The 25,937-nt window shown below is 37.6% G+C and overlaps 1 protein-coding gene across 5 annotated transcripts in view; it reads left to right on the top strand.

Moving 5' to 3' along the window:
* ATP2B1 (ATPase plasma membrane Ca2+ transporting 1) overlaps positions 1-18,163 on the top strand; it is a 128,264-nt gene extending 110,101 nt beyond the window's left edge. For 2 of the 5 annotated variants that reach the window (XM_077845770.1, XM_077845771.1), the window contains exons 16-22: positions 2,079-2,270; positions 2,511-2,724; positions 3,167-3,378; positions 7,383-7,490; positions 9,468-9,650; positions 10,059-10,145; positions 14,887-18,163. In XM_077845770.1, the coding sequence (XP_077701896.1) occupies positions 2,079-2,270; positions 2,511-2,724; positions 3,167-3,378; positions 7,383-7,490; positions 9,468-9,650; positions 10,059-10,145; positions 14,887-15,198 (1,308 nt within the window). In that variant the 3' untranslated portion in view covers positions 15,199-18,163. Of the gene's footprint in view, positions 1-2,078; positions 2,271-2,510; positions 2,725-3,166; positions 3,379-7,382; positions 7,491-9,467; positions 9,651-10,058; positions 10,211-12,699; positions 12,772-14,886 lie in introns of all 5 variants that reach the window. The other 3 variants (XR_013350681.1, XM_077845773.1, XM_077845772.1) reach the window with 3 other exon arrangements.
* Positions 18,164-25,937: the final 7,774 nt, after the last annotated feature.

The following is a 25,937-nucleotide window of genomic DNA, read 5'->3' as shown; positions in this document are numbered from 1 at the left end:
ATGAGAGTTAAACTTTTTCATAACTTTTATGACTGAACTCTCTCCCCTTTTCTCACTCTTGATTCTTAATCTGACTTGATATAAAAGTCTAGTTTGAAAATCATTTTTTCGCTCAGAATTTTGAATTCATTCCTCCCTTATTGTCACATACCATTCTGAATTTTGAACCTCTCTGTTTTTGGAGATATATACGTCTCTCCTTAGTCCCCAGTCTTCTGAAATGTAATGATGGTTTCTTGCAGAACAACTTTCTACTGTGGAATAAACTCATATTCAACTTTGTGAAATTGTTTTAAATTTCCAAGAGTTATTTTTGGATCTGTTTTTTGTTCTTGTTTTAGCATCCTATTCATGTTTCATTGATGTATCTTTTACCTCTTTTAAGGATTTGACTTTTTTAAATAAGTTTTTGTCTCTGCAGAGTCCATGTTTCTATTTGCCTTTTGGTTTAGTCTGTCTTTAAGGTTAGCCTTTCTTCAGATGTCAGGTGATTGATTCTTGGTTGTCTATGCTTATTTAGCGGCAGGAAGCTGGAAAGCCTTGGGCCTGTGGGTAGGATTTGTTAACCAGAAGCTTCTCAGTAAAGTGATCTGGCTTGGCTGTTTTAGTTCCTTTAGTGTACCTTGAGTAGCAGTATTTTTAGGTTGTTTCTCTTCAGATGATCAGATTTTCCAGAAAAGAATCTTCAAATCTGCTACGTGGAGGACACTCCTGAATACCGATGTTCTGAGGAACAAGTAGAGAAAAGAGGGTGGTGGTCTCAACACTCAAACAGTTGCTCTCAACCCCCTATACTCAGCGGGGCTTGGTACCTCCCGCCCGGACCTTCTTTGTCATACCCTCTCAGATAGGTTAGCAGGCAGTCTTCTGACAGGCCAGAGGGCATAGCAAATTGCCACTTGGTTGCATGGACTTGGGAAGAGGCCTTGATCTACTTGCCGTTTCTTTTAAATTTGTTATTAACATATCACACATGTACAGAAAAGTGACTAAGTCATAAATGCACAGCTAAATGGATTATCACAAGTGAGCAGACCTGTTCAGTGCAAGGCAAGTAATAGAGTATTACCTGTACCCGTAGATGCTTCGATCACACTGTCTTCTAATCATTGCCCTGTCTGTCTGCACACATAACTAGGGTTCTGAAGATTACTTTTGTCTCTTCTCAAACTGTGAACATAAAAATCTTGTATTACGTGTTTGAGTTCAGCATCCTTTATTCATCATTATGCGTATGAGGTTCATCTGTGTTGTCTGTCGCCATAGTTCACTTGTTTTTTTATCAATCCACAACTTATTAATGCATCCCATTCTAGGTGGACATAGTTCTTAGTTTGAACCTTCGGGGTTCTTTTTCAGTGTCTTCGGTAGACTTTAAAGAAATCCTTCTGTTTTTATTCACACCTTCAACCCTCCTTCCAGTGCTGCTGCCAAGTACTGAGCCTTATACAGGAGAGTTCTGTTGTACAAAAAAAAGTTAATTCTCTGCTTTCCCCACTGTTGGCTTAGGATTCAGCTCTCTGGGGTCTGCAACCTGCTTACTATTTGGTTATCTCCTTTCCAGCCTCTTAAGATAGGGGTGCGCTCAGGGCGTGATCCCGGGGTCCTGGGATTGAGTCCCCACATCAGGTTCCTCATGCGGAGCCTGCTTCTCCCTCCGCCTATGTCTCTGCCTCTCTCTGTGTGTCTCTCATGAATAAATAAATAAATAAATAATCTTTTTTAAAAAACCTAAAAAAAATATTTCCTTACAGTATCTCCTTTCCCACTAAGTCTGATTTTGAATTTTTACTTCTTGTGTGACATTTGGGAGGAACTTGGGATGATGCCTGTGTTCATTCCTTCTTTTTTAAACCCAGTTTGAACTTTATTTTCACTACCTTATTCTTTGATTTTTGCTTAGATGAAATATTTTTCTGAGAGATCTCTTCGAATAACTATTATCTTCTTTTACAGTAAATTATAAGTCATTGGTTAAGTATAAGGGTAAATTTTGGTTTATTGTACACCACTCTTTCAGATGTTTAAAAGTTATGTTTTAAATATTTACTCTAATCCACAGAATTTTTTTTTAATAGGGTATTGCTGGAACTGATGTAGCTAAAGAAGCATCTGATATTATTCTCACAGACGACAACTTTACAAGCATTGTTAAGGCAGTTATGTGGGGACGAAATGTGTATGACAGCATCTCAAAATTTCTTCAGTTCCAGCTCACTGTTAACGTGGTAGCCGTGATAGTTGCTTTCACGGGCGCCTGTATTACTCAAGTAGGTTCACAGTTTTTCTATTAAAACATACTTGTTTTTAAAGCAAAAGTGTGTGTATAATCTTCTGTTTTAAAGTACTTAAATATTTGAATAACCTGAAGCTTATTAATATTGTAGGTTAATTAATATGAAAATGTAATCCTGTTCTGTTCTTTAAGTTTTTAAATACAAAAGGCTTCCTGAGAATTGCTGAGTCCCTGAATAGTTGTGAATGTCTATTAGGAAACCTATCTTTTCTAGGATTCACCGCTTAAGGCTGTGCAGATGCTGTGGGTAAACCTCATAATGGATACGCTCGCTTCCCTGGCTCTGGCAACTGAACCCCCCACTGAATCTCTCTTGCTTCGGAAGCCTTATGGTAGAAATAAGCCTCTCATCTCACGCACGATGATGAAGAATATTTTGGGTCATGCATTCTATCAACTTGTAGTAGTCTTTACACTCTTATTTGCTGGTAAGAATTCAATGCCTGATAAAGCTTCGGTGGTTTTTGTTCCAAGCTAATATAATCCCAGATGTTTTGATGTTACAAATTCTTCAGGAACATAAGTTGTTCTGTTTGCCCGTTTATCTTTACTTTATCCTCTTTGTCAGTGGATGATGCTTAGGGAAGAGCTATGATAAATAGTGGGAGGAAATAAGGAGAGCCTGATTTTATTTTATTTTATTTGTCCTGGCTCTGCCATAACTTAGATATCATAATTTTGGGGTTTTGGTGTCCACATCTATAAAATAAGAGAGTTGTACAAGATAACCCCAGGTTTCTTCCAACTTTCCCTATGCTGTCATTTGAGATCAAATAAAGGTTTGGCCAGGTTATATTATTGCATACTTTTCTTAAAATGTTAAATTATTTTGTATGATAACTACAGAATAGTAATTTTTCATTCTTTCAGGAGAAAAGTTTTTCGATATTGATAGTGGAAGAAATGCTCCTTTGCATGCTCCTCCTTCAGAACATTATACTATTGTTTTTAATACCTTTGTGCTGATGCAACTTTTCAACGAAATAAATGCCCGGAAAATTCATGGTGAAAGAAATGTGTTCGAAGGAATCTTTAATAATGCCATCTTCTGCACAATTGTTTTAGGCACTTTTGTGGTACAGGTGGGTAATTGGAAAAGATAGTTTCAAATTTGATTATTATGTAGGAAATATTAGATAAACAGGTAGCTTATTCCAGAAATTGCTTGACTGCTGTATGTGTGGGGCTTCTTTGTATTGTCTTAATGATGCCTAAATAGTTTTAAATATCCTGCCTCAAGTGGAAATATGCTCTATCCTGAAATTCCACATGAGCAGAGCATATTAGCTAATACTATGTTAACTGCACTACTGATTCTGTGGTTGTGGTACTTTACACATAATCTATTACTGATCATTCTATATCATTATCAAAACTATTATAATTTTAATGTTATTTAAGGTAAATCTTACTGTTTCCTGGTTTCTAGTCTAGCTAGAGTGATCACTTAATTGCTTCTAGCAATTGATAGTAATTGTATGTCTGTGGTTGAGTTTATTAATTAATAGTACTTGAAATGAATATTCTGAATTTCACATGATTCTGAATGCTGCTTCCTGATTTGGTATGTGCCAGTTTTTGATTTTATTATACAGTTGACCCTTGAACAACACGGGATAGGGGCACCAAACACCCCCTCTCCCTACCCAGCCCACCCACATAATTGAAAATCTGAATATAACTTTTGAACTCCCCCAAAACTCTAATAGCCTACTCTTGACCAGAAGCCTTACCAATAACATAGTGAACACATATTTTGCATGTTATATGTGTTATATACATTGTATTCTTAGAATAATGTAAGCTAGAGAAAAAAATGTTACTGAGAAATCATAAGAAGAAAATACATTTACAGTACTGTACTGTGTTTACTGAAAAAAATTTATATAAGTGGACCTGTTGGATTAAAACCCTATTGTTCACGGGTCACCTATACCGTCCAAACAAAAAGATTTAAAATTAAACAGTGAGCTTTTTCAAAGAAGGAATCAGACAGTGATGGAGCTTGTTTCAAAATGAAGATTGAAGAATTTTAAACAGTTTATTCAGCCACAGCTTGTGTACTCTAGGTGCCAAAACCCTAGACTTAATTGTTCTGTAATAATTGTTCCTGTTTTAGCTTTCAGTTTCCATAAACTTTAGGAGAAATGTTGCTTACTTGTAACAAGAATTTTCTGGAAGCATTTTATTCAGGTTTATAAAAAATCATTGTTCATGACAAGCTAAAATTTTAGCTTTTACTTGCTATAAAATTGGATTTATCTTATCTTTTTAATATATGAGGATTGCAGAAAATTTAACTGCCTATCTCTATCAAGCAAATCTGGTAACTTGATTTCCAACAAAGATTGATATACCCCAAACAGTTTAATGTGAAGTATCATCCTTCAATGCCTTATAAATAAGCCAATACTACTCAAAGTGTGGTCTGTGGACCAGCAACTGGTCCATTTATTACCAGTTCACAGTGAGATAAGGAGCATGTGTCAGAATATAAATCAGCTGTTTCATTAATCACACAGTATTTCAGCAGAGGGTTTTTCTGTATTGTTGCCGGGGGCTTGTCTGTGGTAGTAGTAGCAGTGGTACTGCTGTGCAAATGGTGCATCGATTTGTACTCTAGTGCCTGTTCCTTATCTTCTTATCATGGATCAACACTCTGAATAGCACTTTTGTAGACAGTTTCAGCTGGGTAGGAAAACATGGCCCTTGATTTACACATATCTCATTTTGTTTGTTTCTAGAACTGTCTAGCCAAAATCTTGATTGTAGAACAAAGGTACCTGAAGGGCTTTGCCTTATAAGTTGTATTAAATTTAGCTTCTTTTTATTTACTGATTGATTTTTGTTCTTAGCTTTTTTTTTTTTGACAGATCACGAAGTACATAATAATCCTTCATTCTTTGTAAATATTTTATCTCTCTTCTACTTTGTAGCAGTTAACACAATAAGTTTTTTCAAAATAGTGTTTCATGAAACATTGATTCCTTCAGTTGCTCTTACATCCTCAGATAAGTATAGGAGATACTGCCTATTTCACTACTTGGGGTTTCTTAAAGCAATATAACATAACAGAACTTTAAGCTCAGGAGTCAGTCAGTCAGCTTGGGGTCAGATCATTGTCTTTTATTAATTGTGACCTTGACAGGCTGCAGTTTCTTCATCTGTGAAATGGGGATACTAATATGAGGTCACATTGCAGAATTACTGAAGCGTTAAAAGAGACCATACCATGGACATGAAGCTCTGAGCTTACTCCGTGGAAGGGAAAGACTCAAATGCCAGCTGCTTCCCAACCCCCCTTCTCTCTCTCGTTGTTTCTTCTTCTTCTTCTTCTTCTTCTTCTTCTTCTTTCTTCTTTCTTCTTTCTTCTTTCTTCTTTCTTCTTTCTTCTTCTTCTTCTTTCTTCTTCCTTTCTTCTTCCTTTCTTCTTCCTTTCTTCTTCCTTTCTTCTTCCTTTCTTCTTCCTTTCTTCTTCCTTTCTTCTTCCTTTCTTCTTCCTTTCTTCTTCCTTTCTTCTTCCTTTCTTCTTCCTTTCTTCTTCCTTTCTTCTTCCTTTCTTCTTCCTTTCTTTCTTTCTTTCTTTCTTTCTTTCTTTCTTTCTTCTTTTTTTTTTTTTTAATTAACAACTCAAAGGCTTTGGGCAATCCTGCAATTAGAAAACTTTTTGAACTCTGTTTAATGCAGCTACTTCTAAAGTTTAGAAGATAGCACCTAATTCAAGGCTCCCTCAGCACACATTTAAGAAATGTATCTGTGCAGTTACCCAATTCTGTAGTATCTTGTTGATCTAAGGTATATATTAAAGAGTCAGGTATATATTAACAACTAAGTGGAAACTTAGTCTCTTGTTCTCAGAAGTAAATGCCACAAGTAATTAGACAGTTTTATTCCTTACAACTGTAAAATGAAAAGATTATTTCTTACAAAACTGAAACAGTCCAGTCATATTAATCATTGTTTATTTGCCCAGCATCTTGATAGGCTTTTCACATCCTTATTCTACCAAAAGATAAAGTTTAAATTAAATTAGAAGAAAAGGAAAATGTTTACACAAATAAATGTTGTGAAAGATTTCAGGCTTATATTCTTGGTTTACCAAAGAAAATTATTTTAGGTTAATATCTTAAAATCTGGGCAAGACTGCCAAATTAGTTATAATTGACCAGTTGGGCTACTGAAAAAACAGTTGGGAATCTACCTAAACAAGTATACAATCTTGACTTTGAAGAACAGTGGAATTGACAAATACATACCACTTGAATTTGAAATCTAGTACAGCTACACAGAATGGAGTTCATAACAAAGAATTTTTAGATGTCAATACCGAATTGATTGTCTTTAACTTCAATATTAGGCAGCTACTGACTGCCATATCAAAGAGAAGCTTGTCAAACTCACAAGAAGATGAATATTGATATTTAGTTCTTAATATTCCTATATATGGTTTTAGGTCCTTGAAGATAAGAGAAACGTAAGCACTATATTAATGATTTTATTTATGCAGATCATTGGACTTCTATTTATAAGAGAGAGCAAATTTCTGAGGGTGTGTACCACCTTAGTAAGCACCATATTTCATAGAACTTTGCAAATTGCTTGTCCTCTGTAATGATTCCTATTTGTCCTAACATCTAAGTGTGAACTAAGAACAGCTGTGTAGGAGGAAACCAAGGAAGATGGAATATTATGTTCACTTTTCATAATATATGGTCTTTTCCACAAAAGTATGCAATCTCTTGTGGGAAAGGCATAAATTATTCAAAGAATTCTACTAAATACAAGGGAATGTAGTTACTTGGATCATATCGGAAACAGTATAAAATTAACTTCCTGATCAGGAGATTTTTTTAAGTTTTTATAAACCTAATTTAAACATCAAATGTACATTTAAAATTTTGAGCAGAGATTTCAATTTCTTTTCATTTGTCTTATTTTCAGCTGTGAATATGTTAATACACGTCACCATCGGGATAATCGTTATTCAGCTTGAGTTTTAAAGGATACAAATTTGGGTAATTTTTGAAGTGTATGAGTTGTAAAGTTTAAAAGATTTAAATAAATTTACTCTTGATTATTCCTCCAGATAATAATTGTGCAGTTTGGTGGAAAACCTTTCAGTTGTTCAGAACTTTCAATAGAACAGTGGCTATGGTCAATATTCCTAGGAATGGGGACGTTACTCTGGGGCCAGGTAAAAAGTTCATCATTTTTTGTTCAAACCTATAAAGTGATTTTTTAAAAATTATTTTTAAGTTTCCCGTGTGTGTTTTCCTTAATTCTGTTACTTAATTTAAGTGGTTGCCATTCTGAGTCAAGAAAAGGCATTCACGGATATAGGTTTTTTTTAATGTAATATTTGTTTTCATATGTTGTTGTTTGTTATGGTTCTGCCTACCTATGTAATAAAACACTTTAAATTTCCTACATAGTTTTTAATTTTGATTTTTTGAACGAGTTTTATAGCAGTTATTAAGAGGATACATTTATAACTGGTTAAGATGCTGGTATCTGTATTTTTTGCTCTATGACCTATTTTTGTACTCAAAGTAAATAATTTTACAAAAATATTACAATATTATATACTTAAGATTTTGCATCATTTTGTTGTGTAATTTAATCCAAAATATAACTAGGAGAAAAAGCTTGAGTTTCAGTTCACTTAGAGGAATGTTTCCATAAAAATTGTGGTATCTGGATAAATGAGCCACAAAGTGACATTTTCAATTCTTTGGATTGATTGGCTTTGACAATAGATGTATAAAATACAGTGCCTGAAAAATGAGATGTATTTCATGTTTGGTAAAGGCCAATGACTTACAAAGGCATGTCATTAGTTTAAAAAGATAAGTGGTGATGGTATGTGCACCGTTCAAGTCTGTTACCATTAGTGTAAAAGTAACTGATAGTCTGTACTGATATTTTCATAAATGAAAATTAACATGTTATAGTGTGTAACTGTGAGCTGATGTAATGTCATTTGCAAGTCAGTCTAAGCAAACATCCAGGTTTTACTGAAACTTCATCTTTACGTGCCTTTCTCTCCTTTTTCTTAATGGTGTTTCTAAGTTCTGAGGTTTCTCTTATTTCTATTGCATTACTCATTAGCAGAGATCTTCTCTTAAGAATTAGGATCCATCCTTGGGCCGCCTTTCTTTATTGATGACCATTCTGTTTATTTCATAATATTCCCTCATAGGCAAAACAGAACCCCACAACCTCCAAAAACCTCTGGCTAATTTCAGGGAGAAGAAATTGAGTACAGCCAGCACACCCAATGGGGATCAGTTCCTGGCTTTGGTTGACATTGTCTATTGATTTTATGTGTGCCACAGTAGAAGGAGCACTGGTTTTCATTGTCAGGCAACCTTAGGTTTCGTGTGTCTGAATCTGCTCCACCTCTGAAATGAGGTGGTTGGTCAAGAAGGTCTTGAAGCAAAAAAAAAAAGAAGGTCTTGAAGCAGATCTGATTCTGACTGTGCCTGTTTCCTCCCAAGAAGCCTGACTTCCTGAAGGAGTGGCTGTTAACACTTTAAAAGTTAATACATACTTATTACTACTTTATTATTACTACTTTTTGTGCTCTTTTGTGTTTCCTGGGGCACCTGTTCCTGTTTGGTGTCATTAGCGGTCACTATTAATCCAGTTTTAAAGAGTTTCATTTCATAAAAATAAATACATTTAATAAGCAAAAACTATTTTCATTTTAACCTTGAAGATAAGATGTTCTGGATTTTGGCATGTTTTTTTCTCATTGAACTCTTTCAGCAGTAATGAAAAATGAACTTGTTTTGCATCCAGTAAGACCACCTGCTATTTTTGTTTTATTTGAAATCAGTATAATTAATGTGAGTTTAAGTTCATATATATCTCAGAGCATGTTTGTATATTTTACTGTCTTAAATTTTTACTTAAAATATGAAAGTTGTAATCAGGTTATTTCCACTCAGGAAAACTTCTTACCATTCCAGCTTAGATCTTTTCTGTAGCTAAGAAAAGAACATACTATTTTTTGTTCTAAGAAGGAAAGCCTGACGGACAGGATCTCATTGCTTTGTCAGTGACGATAGTTGGCCTCACATGCAACTTCTTATGCCTTTTGTATTACGGTTGATTGGTTTAATTTTGCTCGGTTTTGATTTATTTCTAAGTTCTTTCCCCTGTGTTGTAGCTTATTTCAACAATTCCAACTAGCCGTTTAAAATTCCTAAAAGAAGCTGGCCATGGAACACAAAAGGAAGAAATCCCAGAGGAGGAGCTCGCAGAGGATGTGGAAGAGATTGACCATGCTGAAAGGGAACTGCGGCGTGGCCAGATCTTATGGTTTAGAGGTCTGAACAGAATCCAAACTCAGGTATGGGCCTGGTAGAGAGGTAGGCGCGGTGATGGGAGTCGGGGTGGGGTGGGGTGGGGGGGTTGGGCAAAGGCTCTGGGACCTGGGGAGGAGGTTTGAATGCGCTCCTTAACTTCCTTTCTAGCCTTCCCAACCCACAAAACTTATTCTTTTGAGAAATAATACTGGTGCCTGGAATGAGTGAAAGTTTTAACTGATGGTGAAGGAATGTGTCTATATGCCCCTCAGCTCCTTTTTTCCTAGCTTTTTCCCCCCTCCTTCATCTCAAAATGCTACTCTTGCCTATTTATCTGCTCTGTAAAAAGTGCCTTTTTCTTTACTTTTATATGTTGATAGATGGAATGGTCCTTTCTCTTGTTCTCTCTCTCTCTTGCTGAGCAAGCTGTCACAATCTCTGATTCCTTGCAGATGGATGTAGTGAATGCTTTCCAGAGTGGAAGTTCCATTCAGGGGGCTCTAAGGCGGCAACCCTCCATCGCCAGCCAGCATCATGATGTAACAAATATTTCTACCCCTACACATGTAGTGTTTTCCTCTTCTACTGCTTCTACTACTGTGGGGTGTGAGTGTGTGTTCCTAAGTGCATGAAATTAACATTTCCTACTTCACACACCTAACGTTTCTCATTTTCTCCTTAATGTTTAAATTCATTGTTCAGGCTTTTCATAAAGCTTTCTTTTCGTAAAGTGGATTGAGACCTCAAAGTGTTGTCGTTGTTGTTGTTTTATTTCTTAGAGGGCTAGATAACAGGTGGAACAATTGCAACCAAAGATTAGATATGAAATCTGTGAGCTTGTCTCTATGCTAACTCTGACAGTTAATATGGGGAGTAGAATCGTAGCTTAGAATTTGTGAAACTACTATAAATTTTTGAGTATATGCCTTTAAACATGTTCATACTGCATGATTTCCAAAAGCATGTGATTTAAAAACTTAACAGAACCAAGAAATTACATTTTTAAAGCTAAAAATGAATCTAACATTTTGACTTATTCCGTTTGCAAAAGTTAAGTTAGTACTGTGAAGAAAAGATCTCAGTATATAGCCAGTTGTTTGCCTTCTTAGCCTAGACTTTGTGGCCTTGCTTTGAATTTATAGATTTTATTTACTTATTTATTTTTGAGAATGGGTCCCTGTGTAAGCTTCAGAGTTCTGTGGTGTTTATGGGTTTTTCTCATTTATATTATCAATTTAATTTAAAAATTGCAGCCTACATAAGAAATGTTCTATTAAGTTTTCCAAGAAGTAGGGAAAGTGTACCATTGATTAATTCTTAAACCATTACATGTCATCATTTCTGTTAATTGACTAGAATAATAACATTTTCTTTCAGGTTCTTGGTAAATGGCCATTCCCCAAAAGCCTTTTAACAACTCTGTCATCCTTACTATGCAGTATAGTCTTTACTTCAACTGGGTTCTCAGAATGTTGGAGGCACTAAAGATCTAAACCCACCCCATCCTTGAGCCCATCCCTCAAATTAGCTGAAATAGCTATGCTTAATCTTGTATTTAGGCAGAGACCTGTCTTTGCCATTTGGTCCCCTGCCAATTTAAGGATGAGGAAACATGAGAAAATTGGGGAGAGAATGGACTGAAGAAGAAAATAATCCTATATTTAAGGAGGACAGCTCACTCAGTGCCTGTTTACCGTTTCCTTAAGTAATTTCCATTTGTCATTTTTGACAGTGTTATAAAACAGGCAGAACAGGAATGATCCCATTTTGCAGGTGCGAAAACTGGCTTGAAGTTGAAATGACTTGCCCATGGCTAATAAGCAGAAGCAGCATGATGTAGAGCAAAAGAGTGGACAAGTCCTCTAAGGACAAAAACGACTCTGTTAGGTTAGACAGGATGTTAAATTTACATACATGAACAGATAGGAATCTTTCTCTTAAAAATCACCCTGGTTCTGCACCTGCCTAAATGAAATGGTGTATGTAAATTGCCTGGCATTCTGCCTAGGACGGCTAATGTCAGTTCCCTCCGTCCCTCCCTCCCTGTATCTATGGATTTCACGTCATTCCTAGCTCTTGAGGGCTTATTACCACTCATCCTTTCATCCCCTGCTATTAATTAATGTTTCTTTAGTTGTGATCTGTAAACACTGGTGGAAGACCTGCCGGATGCCAAAGCTGTGCTAGAAGCTCCAAACTTTGGGGTCTAGTATAGGAAGCAAACAAGTAGTTGCAAATTTCTACATGGTAATGAAGCATGGACTATTATAACAGAGTCCAAGACTCTGGGAAGTCAGGAAAAGTAACCTGAAGGAAGGAACTCCTGAGCTGATCTTTGATAGAAACTTACCAGTTGAGGAAAGCAGGCCTCAGTGACAGGCACTAAAAGTAATATCAGGTGTTGAGGAGACTGAAGTGGAAGGTGGGGTACGTAGGTGTCTCTGTATATCCCATAAGAGGGAGGTAAAACAAGACTTCATCCTGAAAGACTCCCTCAGAATTTTATATTTAAAAAATTTCAAAGTAGAGCCAGGTGGAAAGATGAATGCATGAATACCCTTCACCTGGATTTACCACTTCATAGTAGTTTATGATGCCTGCTTTATCTGTGTGTGTATGTGTATATATACACATATATTAGTATATACATTTTTTCTGTGCCATTTAAAAGTGACAGATACCCTGACATTTGACCTCTTAATACTTAAGCACATACCTCCTAAAAAGAACTATATAATCGTACTGTGTTATCACATCCAAGAAATTTAACATTGATATCGTTCTGTCCTATACAGTCCCTATATTATAGCATATTTGATCCATCTTCTATCTATCTATCTATCTATCTATTTATTTATTTAATTTATTTATTTGAAGAAACCAGGCCAATTGTCTCATCCTACATTCTGGATCTATTTGTTTCCTTAGGATTATTAGCTTTGTGTTAAATTTTCTAGACAAATTTATCTCATAGGTGGTATATATTCATTCTTATTATTTTAGCAAAATTTTGAATGATTGAGTTCATTTGGAGGATGTCACATGACCTTAGATATGCTATCTTTACTATATTTCTGTATAATTGTGTTCCAGACTTTACATTAAATATCAGACCTACTGATGGCCCCTCCTGAATCAGAATCTGCAGTTTAACAAGATCCCCAGGTGCTTTGCATGCTCATTGAAGTGTGACAAGCCCTGATATGACATTGCTACTTGTAAACTAACACTGTTTTAAGTTTGTCCATGGATTAACTAACTAATGAATATCCCGTAACAACCCTGTAAGGTGCTATTGTTATTTCCCATTTTATAGTTGAGGAAATTGTTTGTCTACGATTCCTCAGCTAGCAGGTGGCAGAGCTGGGATTCACACCCAGACCTCTAACCTCTCTCTTCCCCACTTCACCATGCTGTAGCTAAGTGAGCAAGAAGCAAAGCAGCCTACAGCAGACGGGGCTTGGTAAATGCGGGAAGACAGCTTTGAGGAGAGACGATGTTTTGATCAGAACTGAGCATATGTTGTTGCAAATGGGAGAACTGCCTCCTGCTTAAGGCTGAATGATATTTCCTTGCAGTATATACACCACATTTTCTTTATCTGTTCATCTGTCAGTGGACACTTAGGTTGTTTCTATATCTTGGCTGTTTATAATGCTGCAAGGAATAAAGGAATGCAAGTACCGCATCAAGATCCTGATTTTAATCCTCTGGGTAAATTCCCAGAACTTGAGGGCCTGAAGTAGTCAAACCCCTAGAAATGGAGCATGGACTGATGGTTAGGATGGGGAGAACTGGGGGAGCATTCGTCCTGGGCATGAAGTTTTAGCTCATGCAAGACCTGTAAGTTCTGGAGACGCCATGTGTAGCAAGCAGGGTGACTTCAGGTGACAGTACAGTACTTTGGTCCCTGAAACTTGCTAAGAGGATGGAATCCTAACCATTCTTTCCGCACACACACGAATGATGGCCATGTGTGCTGATGCATTCTGTTAGTTAGCTTGACTGTCCTGGTTATCTCGTAGTGCATAGGGGTATATCAGTCATCAATCCGTACATCTTCGATGTATACGATCTTTAAAAAGTGGGCATAAATAAATGTTACCTTTTAAAAAAAATATATTCGAATGTCCATTTGAAGAAATGTATTAAGTTTTCATTATTGTTCTATGAGATGATTTTGGTGACTTTTTTTTTTCCTGGAATGTCGTAAATAATTAGTGATTTAACACTGAGTAAATGATGTCTTCATTACTAAACAGGATTCATTAAAATCCATGCAAAAGCAAACGTTATGTTGGGATAGTGAGTAGATGCTCAACTATTTGGATTTTGTCCCTCTTCTTTGTTTTGAAAGTCTGTAATGACACCTGGTTAATAAGACCTAAAGTAAATGTGTGCAGCCATGTCTTTGAGTTAATTACCCATTAATTAACCTCTTTGTATGTATACAGTAGACTTCTAAGAACGGGGGCTAGTTGAGCTATACGGGGGCAAAAATACCAAAAAACCTTGTGTTTTTGCAAAATTGTTGACAGAAGAAGCCCAGAGGGTTTTGGTTTTGCTTTGTTTTAAATCTGTTCTTCCCAGTGAACTGTAGTATATAAGGTGATTTAAGTTTTAATGGTTATAGAGAAAAACACTAATGCTTTATAGACAAATGGCATATACTCAAATATTTATAGCTGTTTAATGGCATTTTATAGATATTTATTTGGGTTTTGTCTTTTTTTAAATTTTTTTTAATTACGGGAATAATAGTGGGGTAGATGTGAGTTCATTGTGGCATTCAGCTTATATTTGCTTGGCTTTTTTCATAGTTGGTGACACCCTAATTCCTAGCATGATAAATAGTAACCCTCTGTGCTTGACTTTGTTTAACTTACTTGAATTGTTTTCAAAAATTACATTTTTTTATTTTAAAAATCAGCTAAAGCTTGTGTATGATTAAGTTTTTGCTTTGTTTGTTTGTTTTTGTTTTCTTAGGGAAAAAAAGTCCTATAAAATGGCTATTAAATTTTTAGCCAGTGACAATGAGATTTTCTCAGTATTACTTTGAATTCTGTAACTCTCAATTCTTAGAGTATGTGGTTTTGTTGTTCTGTAGTGTCCTACTAAAATATTCATTTTTTTTACAGTGTATTGCAAGTTCCACTGCATTACATGCAAATATGATTCACTCATACCTAGCTGTTTGTGGATTCAAACTCATAAATGAACCATTTTTTAAATTAAGCTAATAGTATACTGACATCTTTCTGTGTTTTCTGATATTTACAGATTCGAGTGGTGAATGCATTTCGTAGTTCTTTATATGAAGGGTTAGAAAAACCGGAATCAAGAAGTTCGATTCACAACTTTATGACACATCCTGAGTTTAGGATAGAAGATTCAGAGCCTCATATCCCCCTAATTGATGACACTGATGCTGAAGATGATGCTCCTACAAAACGTAACTCCAGTCCTCCACCCTCTCCCAACAAAAATAACAATGCTGTTGACAGCGGGATTCACCTTACAATAGAAATGAACAAGTCTGCTACCTCTTCATCCCCAGGAAGCCCACTACATAGTTTGGAAACATCACTCTGATTGTAAGCTGAATGTTAACACACTAGCTGCATTGTAAAGAAACAAATTGAAACTGGGTCTTTTCACATATTGTGATGGACAAGATCGTATTCTTGTCTTTGGACTTCAAACAGAAGACACACTTGTACGAATGTAGATTTATTTTTTTAAAAAAAAAAAAAAGCAAAGCTTTCTGCCAGACTGAGGGTGCTTTTTGGGGGGTGGGAGAAATGAACTGACAGATAAACAGTAACTCAGCATATGCTGACCTGTGGATCATCAGTAGTACCTAAGAATGGTCCTGAACAGTGTATTAGCAGAGCTTTAGTTTATCTCAATCCTTGATGGGAGAGGGGGAGGAGTACAGCTGGGCAAGCAAGCAAAGAGCCCTGGATCATTGAATTGATACTTTAATTTCTGCTGTTGGCTGTTAATAATTTGGATTATTTATGTTTATAAATGATACAGATCTGTTTACAAGGTTTGTAGATACTTTTTTTGTTCCTGTTCATAGATGGGAAGCTTCCTTATAACTGATGCAGAGAAAAATTAGTCCTTCAAATACTGCTGTATTTTCAGGAAAACAAAAAGGGGTGTTTCTATTGAAACTGTACTAAATTTTTGCCTACAATTTACCTTGTTAAATATTGTAGATAAATTGCTGATACTAATAGCCAAATAGATAACACTAATGCTTTGTTTAAAAAAAAAACAAAAAAAAAAACAAAACAAAACAAAACAAAAAAACATGAGCAGTGGTGTTTAATGAAGTTATGGCATCTGTCCTAATTAGTTTCTTAAATACATTTACTACTTAATGGTTTTGAAACAACTGTTTAATTTTTAAAATTTTTGAAAACTTGCTAATAACCTTTGTTCAGAATTTAGTAGACTGTTTAATGTGGGACATAACTACATAATGAAAGATGCTTGAAATGCTTTTGTTATTTCAGGCAAATCAAATTAAATCAAACTATCCAACTATAAGAGAACCTTAGTCCTTTTTGTTTTTGTCTAAACATGTTAGCTCAGTGATGTCTTGGTGAACTGTGAGTGAACTGTATTGATTTTTCTAATAAATCCTTAGAAATCTTCATACAGCATGAGGGCTGTTGGCATTTTGAAAAAGGTTAACAGGTAGAAGCGTACATGTTTTCCTTTTGTTTTTGAAACTTGTTTGTAAACATAAATATGCCCTTTTATTAAATAAATACACGACAAAGTTTTTTTTAAAAAGAAATTTCAGCTTCTTCACTTAATTCTGCATATATCGTGCATCAATTTGTTCTCTTTAACCACAATTGGAATAAATTTCAAGATGGTAACAGCCCCATGAAATACCGCTTTAATTCCCCCGGTGGCAAATCTAATAGAATCACGTTAAGAAAATCATTGCAATTTCACCATTTGACATATTCTTCATAGAATTTGGTTTTTCTAAAATTGTCTCACAGTCTCAAAAAAAATAATAATGATCACCATTATCTTTGGTACATTTATTTTCATTTGTAAGTGGCCAAATAAATTAGGTAAAGTGAGATTATACGAAAAGGTGGAAAAGGTCCTAAAATGTGTATATTTAGATATAAATAATTAACTATATGCTGGAATGCCCATCTCTAAGCCAATTGGGTTATTGAAGTCTTTGTTTCTCTCTTTTGTCGAACTTCTCCCCCTTTTTGCCTCTGTCTTTACCTTTTAGGAACTGGCATTGTGTTAGGGCCCAGATTTCACCGGGTATACGATCCTCAGGCTGATACTAAGTTTACGAGGACTACCACATCTGAGCATGCTGACCTAGCAAAGAAACGTTTAGTCGATGGTGCTTGATATTTTTGGTGGGTGGGGGAAAATCTTTTTCTCTCCATCAGTCCTTTGCAGTAATCCTCTGCAAGTCTTAGAAACACATTGGCTCTGTCAGCATTTGTAATTGTACATTTATTCATCAGGTATTTATAGCGAATCATACTGTAAAAAGAGGTAGCATGATATGCTGGAAAGCATACAAGGCTAGGAGTCACGACTGGTTTCTAGTCTTGGTTTTGCCATTAACGTGCTGCATGACCTTGGGAAAATCATTTACCCTAAATGAGGGTGGTGGACTAGACTATCTTGAAGAACCCTTTCAACTCTAAAAATTGACCCTAGCAACTGGAGAGCCTACAAGGCATAGGGAATAGAGAAAAGGGAAATGTTTTCAGTTTTCTTTTTTATTTTGGTTATGCTTAAATATGAATGTAATTTCCAAAAGATTTAGACGTGCATGTGCTTTGGAGGATTTGTATTGAGCTTTTACAGTATTCATTTTTCAACTCAAGGCAATGGCTTTTTACACCAACTCTAATCCATAAACGGGTCTTACGACATCCATGAAGTAGTAGCAAGACATGCTTAGTGTGTATTTCTCTCTTTGAGACACTGTAATTTCTACCAGAAATTTCCAGAGCATTATGTAAGTAGAAAAAAATGCAAGCAAGCTGTTAAAGATCTTGGATCCCATTATATAGTATGTATAGCTGAAATCAGCATCTGTAATTCAATCACTTTTTCTCTTTTATCCTCTAACCAAAAAATTGTTTAATTTTGCATCCCAAATGTTTTTAATCTTTGTATATTTTTTAAAAATCCTTTTCTCCTCATCATTGCCTTTTTTGTGGTTGTAAATAGACTTACTTGCACTTTGAAGATGAGTTACTCCTTGTCATCTTACAAATATGTGATATGGTAATTTTCATAACAGATGTCAGTTTTGAACCAAGAAATGGTGATTTGTTTATAAGAAAAAAAACTGGCTTCATTTCTGTGAAATTGCTCTTTGAAAATTTCTTTTTACACGTGTAAGCCAACTGAGATACCGTGACGGTGTTGATTTCTTTCAATGATGCTTACCATCTATTTTAGCCACTGAGCCTTTTATTATTTGTCTATTTGTAAAGTTTATTTGTCTTAACTCATTTAATAAATATACTGTTTATCTGTTTCTGAATGGGGACTGAACTTTTTGAATATTGAAATTGATCAGAACATCATATTTTGGAATTACTTTTTTCTACTTGAAATTTTAAAAATCTGGTTGATGAAAATTCTATAATGTACTTGAAATGTTATGGTTGTGTTACAGTGAATCAGTGTTCTAACACGCATGATCTTGCCCCTAGACCAGAAGTGGGTATCTTGTCCTTACTCTCCTACCCATACTCTTTGATCTGTACAGCAATATTAGGTCATTTCTACTACAGTCTTAACGAGCATGTAATGTTTCGGTCTTAGAAAAGATGAGTTTTTCACAATAACTGTTACAACTTCTTTTTTCATTAAATGATCCAAACTTGTCAATAGCAATTATCTGAACTCTGTGGTGACAAAATTAATCAAATTACCCTGAGTTGGCTTTTGTAATAAATTATTAACATAAATTAGCAACTTTGTGGATATACTGACTGAACTTTAAGTGATTATGAATACCATATTTTCCCAGTAGTAGAAATTATTAGTAAATTATTGAGTCTGTGTAAGTACCACATTTATGGCAGGAGAGATGTTTTCCATTTTATCAAGTTAGATTTTATATATGTATTATGTATTAGGATTAAATTTTGAATTACGTTCCCTTTGTAAAATCAGCTGAATAAGAAAGGAGAGTTTCTGTTCGTCTTTGCTCATTGAGAGTCTTCCTCCCTGTGTGTTGGAGAATTGTCCTATTGCAGCTGCCTTCTTCCTTCCAACCTCTGCCCCTGCTCAGACTCTGTTGCCCGAATCCTTTATCAACCTTCATGTTTTCAAATTATGATGTTGTGCTCATTCATAGACCGAAAAAGGGGATACTTTTATTACCATAATTAGTTATAAACTAAAAATAATCCTTGAAACATTCTTGAAAAAAATATCGTTTAAAGAATAAACATTATAATAATAAAGAGTGTTTCATGCAGGAAGGGAAGTTGTCACTGTATTTCTGTACTTCTCTCATCAGTACATGTCAAAAAGGAAATTGTCTTTATCTTCCTAATGTAATTTCCTTTTCAGCAGACTGATAATTTTGTCCCTTAAACTCAATTGGGAGTTTACTTTTATGCTTTTTGTCTTAACTACTTTAACATTTTCACTTTCTGTTAGAAAAACACTTCAGCCTGTAGAAGTCATACTAAATGTAGGCATATGTAATCTGTATTCTCTGAATTCAGAGTATCCTTATTGAACTATAGGACATTCCAAACTGGAAATTAAAGTAAGAAATGTTGCATATGGGCTTATACAGTATCGGTCTTTGGCACAGCTTTCTTGACACTATATCCTAGGAAGACTGGTTCCAGAACCAGCACCCCAAGTCCGGGTATGGGTTCGATGCAGGAAGGACCCCGAGAATCTCTTGATTTAAGTCGAGATGATGTGAAGAGCCCCGTGTACTACTGCTGCCATTTTACATGCGGGGAAACAGGCTTGCGGAGTTGAAGTAGCTTGCTCCAGGTCACACGGCGAGCTGGGGATTCGCTCTTAAGGCAGGCCTCTCGAGCCCCGGCGGGGAGCTCCTGGTCTTTTCTGCAGTCCTAGCACCTTGCTAACCTGAGTCAGGCCCCTATACCTAAAAATCTGTGCTTAAATTTCAGTCTTCCTTTGTACTTTTCTCATATCAAATGCTTCAGAGATCATCTGAAGAATCTCCCGGAGGAGCTCAGGCAGATGCAGGGTCCCCAACTAAGTTAGGTAACCCACACTTTCCTTAGACTGCCTGTAACTGAGGAGGCCAGGTTAAACGCAGCAGAAGGGGGTTTTTCCTAGCGTACTCTGACTAGAGAATTTTGTGGTTCATTACTTCCAAGATAGGTATGTTTATTCTAAGTTCCATCGATAACCTAAGAATTTAACGGGTCACTGCTTTTATTGCCTAAATAATTTGGAATGAAAATAAATTTATCACATTGAGGCTATGGCCTGCGTGTTGCTTGAAATTTGTGAAAGAATAAGACCTACCTTGTTTTGCACTTTTTGAAAAACTGGTCCTTTTGAAATGTGCAAGTGTTTCAAGTAAAAACTGCAGCCGATATTTCAGTACTGTTTTAGTTCCACTTCACATCGATGTTTATGGTTTGTGAAGAGTCCGCTGGCCTCCCCTATATGGTCTAAGAATGAGATGCCCGCTGGTTTGTATAATCTCTAAGGTAACATTTATCTTAAGGTAAGAGATACTAAAGCAGTCTTTCTGTAAGGCCACTTTTGAGATCATAAATATTTAGTCTAAGTCATACCTTCACGAATTGCTTGAGAATGAGCATAAAAAAGTAAGAATGAGACCTTAGGGAGACCCGTGGTATCTGAGGTTAGCAATTCAAATAAGGATGCTTCTAATTTATCTAGTATTAGAAATCTTCTGACCATAGTCTGCTCTTTTCATTTAGCTTCAAACCCTCTGAGGAGGGGGAATGTGTCTGTTAATCTTTCGCTTTCTCGATGCTGTAGACTCAGGCTGGTGTAGTTCTCGACATCTCAAGTGTGATGGGGAGGAGGCAGGCGGTACGGGAACAAGTGCAGCCACACCACATTTCTGGATTCGGGGGCTCCTTCGAACGCTGCCCCACTGCCGGTCCTTTGATCTGCCCCCCAAATTACCTAACTGCCAGCTGCTTTCCTGCTTTTTATCTCCCATCTCCTGTTCTCCATTTCTTCAGTCAACAAATACTTGGAACCCGGCCTGGGGAATTCATACTGTCCTGGACTCGGGAGAACCAAGCGAGGTCCTTCGTCTCAGGGAGTTCATGTTCTCGTAGGATAAAGACCAAGGCCACCTGGTGTAGGGGACGATGCTGTGTCCGTGTGGTCAGGGAGGTTCTGTTAGAGAAGGTGACGTGGCAGCAGAGACCTGAAAGCAGTGCAGGAACCAGCTGCTTGCTTGTCTGGAAGAGCCTTCCAGAGGGAGGTTCCAGTAAATCCTGCTTATTAGCAAGTTTGAGGGACTCGAGGAGGCCACGAGCTGCAGGACCGTGAACCCGCGGGAGAGTGGAAGGAGACCAGCTTAGAGACCTCCTGGGAAACCTTGCCCAATTCTGGCTTTTATGCTGAGTGAAACGGGAAGCCACCGGAGGACCTGAGCAGGGCAACAACATAATCTGACCTCGGAAGGGATCATTGGCTGCTCCGGGGGGAGAGAGATTGGAAGTTAGGAAACCAGTTAGGAAGCTAAACTTTTCAGACTCATTTTGTTCCAATTTAGTTCTTTCTGCTTTTTTTTTTTTTTTTTTTTTTTTTGGTAGCCCTTTTCTAAGGAGCCCACGGACCACTTCATCCATTTAGCTTTATGCTTGTATGTCCCGCTTTTTGAGATGACACAAGACTAGCGTCATTTCCATAGTCAACCTGAGGAACCCGCCTACTCTGATTTGCTTTAGGCTCTATGCAGTTTCCCACGTGGATCACAGTCGCCTCTGCTTTTAGCTCTGTCACTCAGCAACATGGTCACAGATAAAAGATGCCCATTTCTCAGCTGTTCGGTCTCCAGGATTATCGCTGGCTCTTTTAAAAGCTCTTTACACCTCCCAACTTCTTCATATTAATAGGCAGGATTGCTAGTCTCTCGGATTTCCTCCATCACCCTCCAGTCTTTGGCCTCCTACCCTTCACTGATTTCATCCTCCCCAAAGCACTCGAGCTGGCTCCCTCACGTCTGCTCTGTCGCTGATGGCTTGGCCTCCTTGACGTTTCACTACCTGGGGACCTAAATCTGAATCACCTTTGACCTCCTACCTGTCCTCTGTTTCAGAGTGTGCTCACAACCTACTGGTGACCAAGCTTCACATGATTTCCTGACTTTCCTCGCTGCTGTCCAAACCAACCTTTAGTTGGTCTCTCCTGCTCTTCAGGGCCATTCTTCATTGCATTTGCTCTAGACCTTTGCATTTTTCTCAGAACCAGGATTCAGGGGATGGTTTGTCTGACTCTAGAACACTCCTTTCCCATCCTGCCTCTCACGGTCAATCAGTCCTGTGTTTTTCTCACATATTTTATAGCAGCTACTTGCCTCTCCTGGTGCTTTTGTTACTAGTTTTGGGTCCTAAAGTGAGTTTACTTACGTCTATCTATTTTTAACTATTGTCCTAGCCTCTATTTGACTAATAATTATATCATCTAGTTTATTCTCAATCCTTCTCTGCTTAATGTTGCCCAAGACCATGATTCGCTTTCCTTCCCCTTTATGGAAGCCACTATTTCACAACAAAACTGAAAAACAAGACATAGGCAGGACAGTCTACCAACCACCTTTTTGCCTTATTTTGCACTTTATACTACATATTAATATATAGCTTCATGTATATTTAATTTAGTCCTTCAGCCATTTAGGGATCACTAATTAAGTCTTCACCTGGGGTGCCTGACAGGCTGTCAGTAGAGTGACTCTTGGTCATGAGTTCAAGCCCCACATTGGGTGTAGAGTCTAAAACAATTTTTTTAAAATGTTCTTCACTCTATACACAAATAGCCATCAGATCCAGAAGTAGATGATGTCTTGTTGAATTGCGGCCTACCACCTTTCCTATTCTTGCTATAAATAATTCTTCCTTGGTTCCAGGTGCTCTTTTTGATGGTCTTTATTTTTTTCACTCTTACTATCCTAGTCTATTCCCTCTTTTCCTCAGACGCATTGCATACACTTAGGTTTCTCGGTGGTTCTCTCTGCATCCCTCCCACCTCTCCCATCGCCAGTCTATCCAACACGTAACCCAAACCTTCCTAAATCACCACTTGCCTACATCATCCCTTCCTTCAAGAAAAGTTGATGATGAACTTTGGAATGGCTCTTTATTGCTCCTGAACGACTCCTCAGTCTTAGATAGTTGTCACCTGCCCCCCCTCCTCTGCTCCTACACGTGTTCTCTGTTCTTCCCTGTCCTGTAAATCCCCCCTTGAAGCTCCTCTTATCCCTAGCGCCTCTTGCACTTTCTACCCCTGCACAGTGCCTGCACCGCGCAGCCTCCCTCAACACAACCCACAGCAGAAGGGGGAAATGATAAAAGTGCTATTTGCAGAGGAAGATCACCCCCAGGACCCCAGAGCTGAGGCTCAAACAGTGGGTCTCTCTTTAGGTAGAGGCAGCCTTAGGTCCAAAAGCATTTGCCTGTGAATCAGCAGACCTGGGCTCGGGTCCCAGTATCAGTTGTTACTTTGGAATTTCGTTTTCCTCAACAGAGTTGTATTACAATTCCTGCCTAGCTTTGGATGTTCAGGGGAACTTGAAAACGGAAAAGCACTTTAACCATTACAAAGGGCAATGCTAGATGGTACTTTTCACTCAATAGCAACAGAAACAGTCCCGTGAAGACCTGTTCCTGCCTTCCCCAATAAGTTGGTTTAAGTAGACAGTCTCCAGGTCGAAAGGACCCTTAAGCCCCAGCTGGTTTGTAAACACCCAATGCTTTATGAAGATTACCCTGGAGATTCGTCTCATAGAAGCGTTTGCTTCTGTTTCCTCTTTTCCCTGCGTTTTTAGTCCACAGAAACATTTTCCCCTTTAAAAAGAAGCAGCTTGCTTGCCTCTTGCACATCCAGGAGGTGGAGACCAGGGGAGTGTGCTAGTGACCCAGTCACTCAGGCTTTTTAAACTAATTCAGCTGAACACCACCAGGTGCTCTGAGGGTGTAGGACTATCACTTAGTTTTAACGCTTTCTTTTGTTCCTGGTCGTAACGGTGTCCCTATACTGGACCATGGGGTAAATGCTTATTCCCCAAACTGCTGCACAGGGGTGTTACCGGAGGCGATTTAAAAAACACCAGTACCTGACTACCCTCCAGGCAGTATGGACAAGATTGTGGCCTGGCTATAGGGAATTTTTTTTTAATCTTCCCAGATGATTCTAATATGCAGCCAAAGTTGGGGAACTACTGGCTAAGCAGAGGGAAGCATTGAGAACTACAATGCTAAAATGCAAGCAGTTAATGAAAAACATAATAATTGTGTAAATTGGCCCGTTAAGATGATGTTCAGTAGCAGCGTCTATTTACTTGGTCTTAAAACATCAGGTTGTTTCTAATACTTTAAACTCAACATTAAGAGGGTATATAGGCTATATTCAATTTAGTTTTTTAAATTTACTTTAAAAACCTGAAATAGTTTTTTTTTGAAATGTGCTTACTAATAAGCTAAAACTTCTTTATCTCATTATTTGAAAAACAAATTAGAACATTCTAAAATAAGCTAGTTGGTTTTGTGAAAGCAAAATAAAAGGATTTTTTCAGATATCAGGTCACACTGCTTACCTGTTTTTGAGATTTCTAGTCTATATTGGTAGATACAGTCTCAAAATCAAGCAATATGTCATTTTAAAATGTATTTCTAGTGCATTATGCTTTTTTCTTACATAGTTGAAAATAAACAGCATGTATCATAGGCAAATGTCATTTATGATGAATATTAAATTATAATACAACATTTAGTATTATTTTTGAAGATTTTACATAAAATCACCTTATATCTCAAAAAATACTAATTTTTCTGCTTCTAAGAACAATTTCTAAGTTAAGTTAGTCAAAAAAGGTCGCTTCCATCCATCCATTTAGTTAATCCCTAAAAGATCCCATAACATTACCCAACTGGTGGTCTGTTCCTATGCTTGAATATTCCCAGCATTAGTTACAGTGCATACACCAATATTTATTGAGCCCCTCTTCTGGGTCACTCACTTTATTACCTCAGTAAATCATTACAACTCTATCCCCCACTTTTATAAAAAAAAGGATTAAGGAACTTGCCAATGGCCACACAGCTACTTAGCATCATGTGGGTTTTGAATCCAGACTTGCTCAGCAACCAGGCACAGACCAGTGCATCAGACTGGTAAGCCTCTTGAGCATGGTCCAGTCACTCGAAGTGTCCAGGAACTGAGATCCTATCAAACCAGTTCTTCGTGGAGCTTTCCAGATGCCTAAAGGGAGCTTGCATGTCCCCAAGCCTCCAAGCTCCCTGGCCAGACTTTTCCAGATTTTTCCACCCCCAGCCATCTCCAGCATGCAGCACTGTTCTTCACAGTAGGGTGACCGTCTGTGCACCCCAGGCTCCCAGGGTTGGTCTGTGGGTGAGCCTGCCACCCCGCTGTCAGTAGTAAGAGCTCCCCCTTTCACTCAGAAGTGGTCCAGCTTGAATGATAAGAACATTATCTAGTTTCAAGTTGCATCATCACTCTTGGTGCTTTCCCTCTAATGGGCTTACGTGTCTGTGTCTGCAGCGTGGCAGCTGTTTAGAAATTGTCTTCTTTGGGATTCTACTGCTGTGACAAGTGGGATACTGAGAAAGGATGCAGAGCGCACCCTTCGTCGTCTCTAAATAGATCACGGAGGGACTCCGAAGTATATCCTGCCAACAGGATGGCTCTCAAAGTTCAGTTTGTAGATCTCCGAGTCTCTAGTCTAGCTGAGCAGGCCACGGTTAGACACTGTGCAGTTCTTGAGACTAAACTATCTGGGGAGCCTACCTTCTTGCCACCCAGGAGGCTGAGGGTGTCACTTGGGACCTAGCTGCTGATTCACGGGCAGTTGCTTAAATATTGTAAAAATTCACATAGCTGATCTGAGTGCCTGCTTAAAATTCAAAGAAGCTCTGTGTATGTTTAAAAATACATATATATATGGGGGATCCCTGGGTGGCTCAGCGGTTTAGCGCCCGCCTTCGGCCCAGGGCATGATCCTGGAGTCTCAGGATCGAGTCCCACATGGGGCTCCCCGCATGAAGCCTGCTTCTCCCTCTGTCTCTGCCTCTGCCTCTCTCTCTGTGTGT

This window comes from Canis aureus, chromosome 13 (genome assembly GCF_053574225.1).
Source record: "Canis aureus isolate CA01 chromosome 13, VMU_Caureus_v.1.0, whole genome shotgun sequence".
NCBI classification, from domain to species: Eukaryota; Metazoa; Chordata; class Mammalia; order Carnivora; family Canidae; genus Canis; species Canis aureus.
This window is presented reverse-complemented; position numbering and strand designations above follow the sequence as displayed.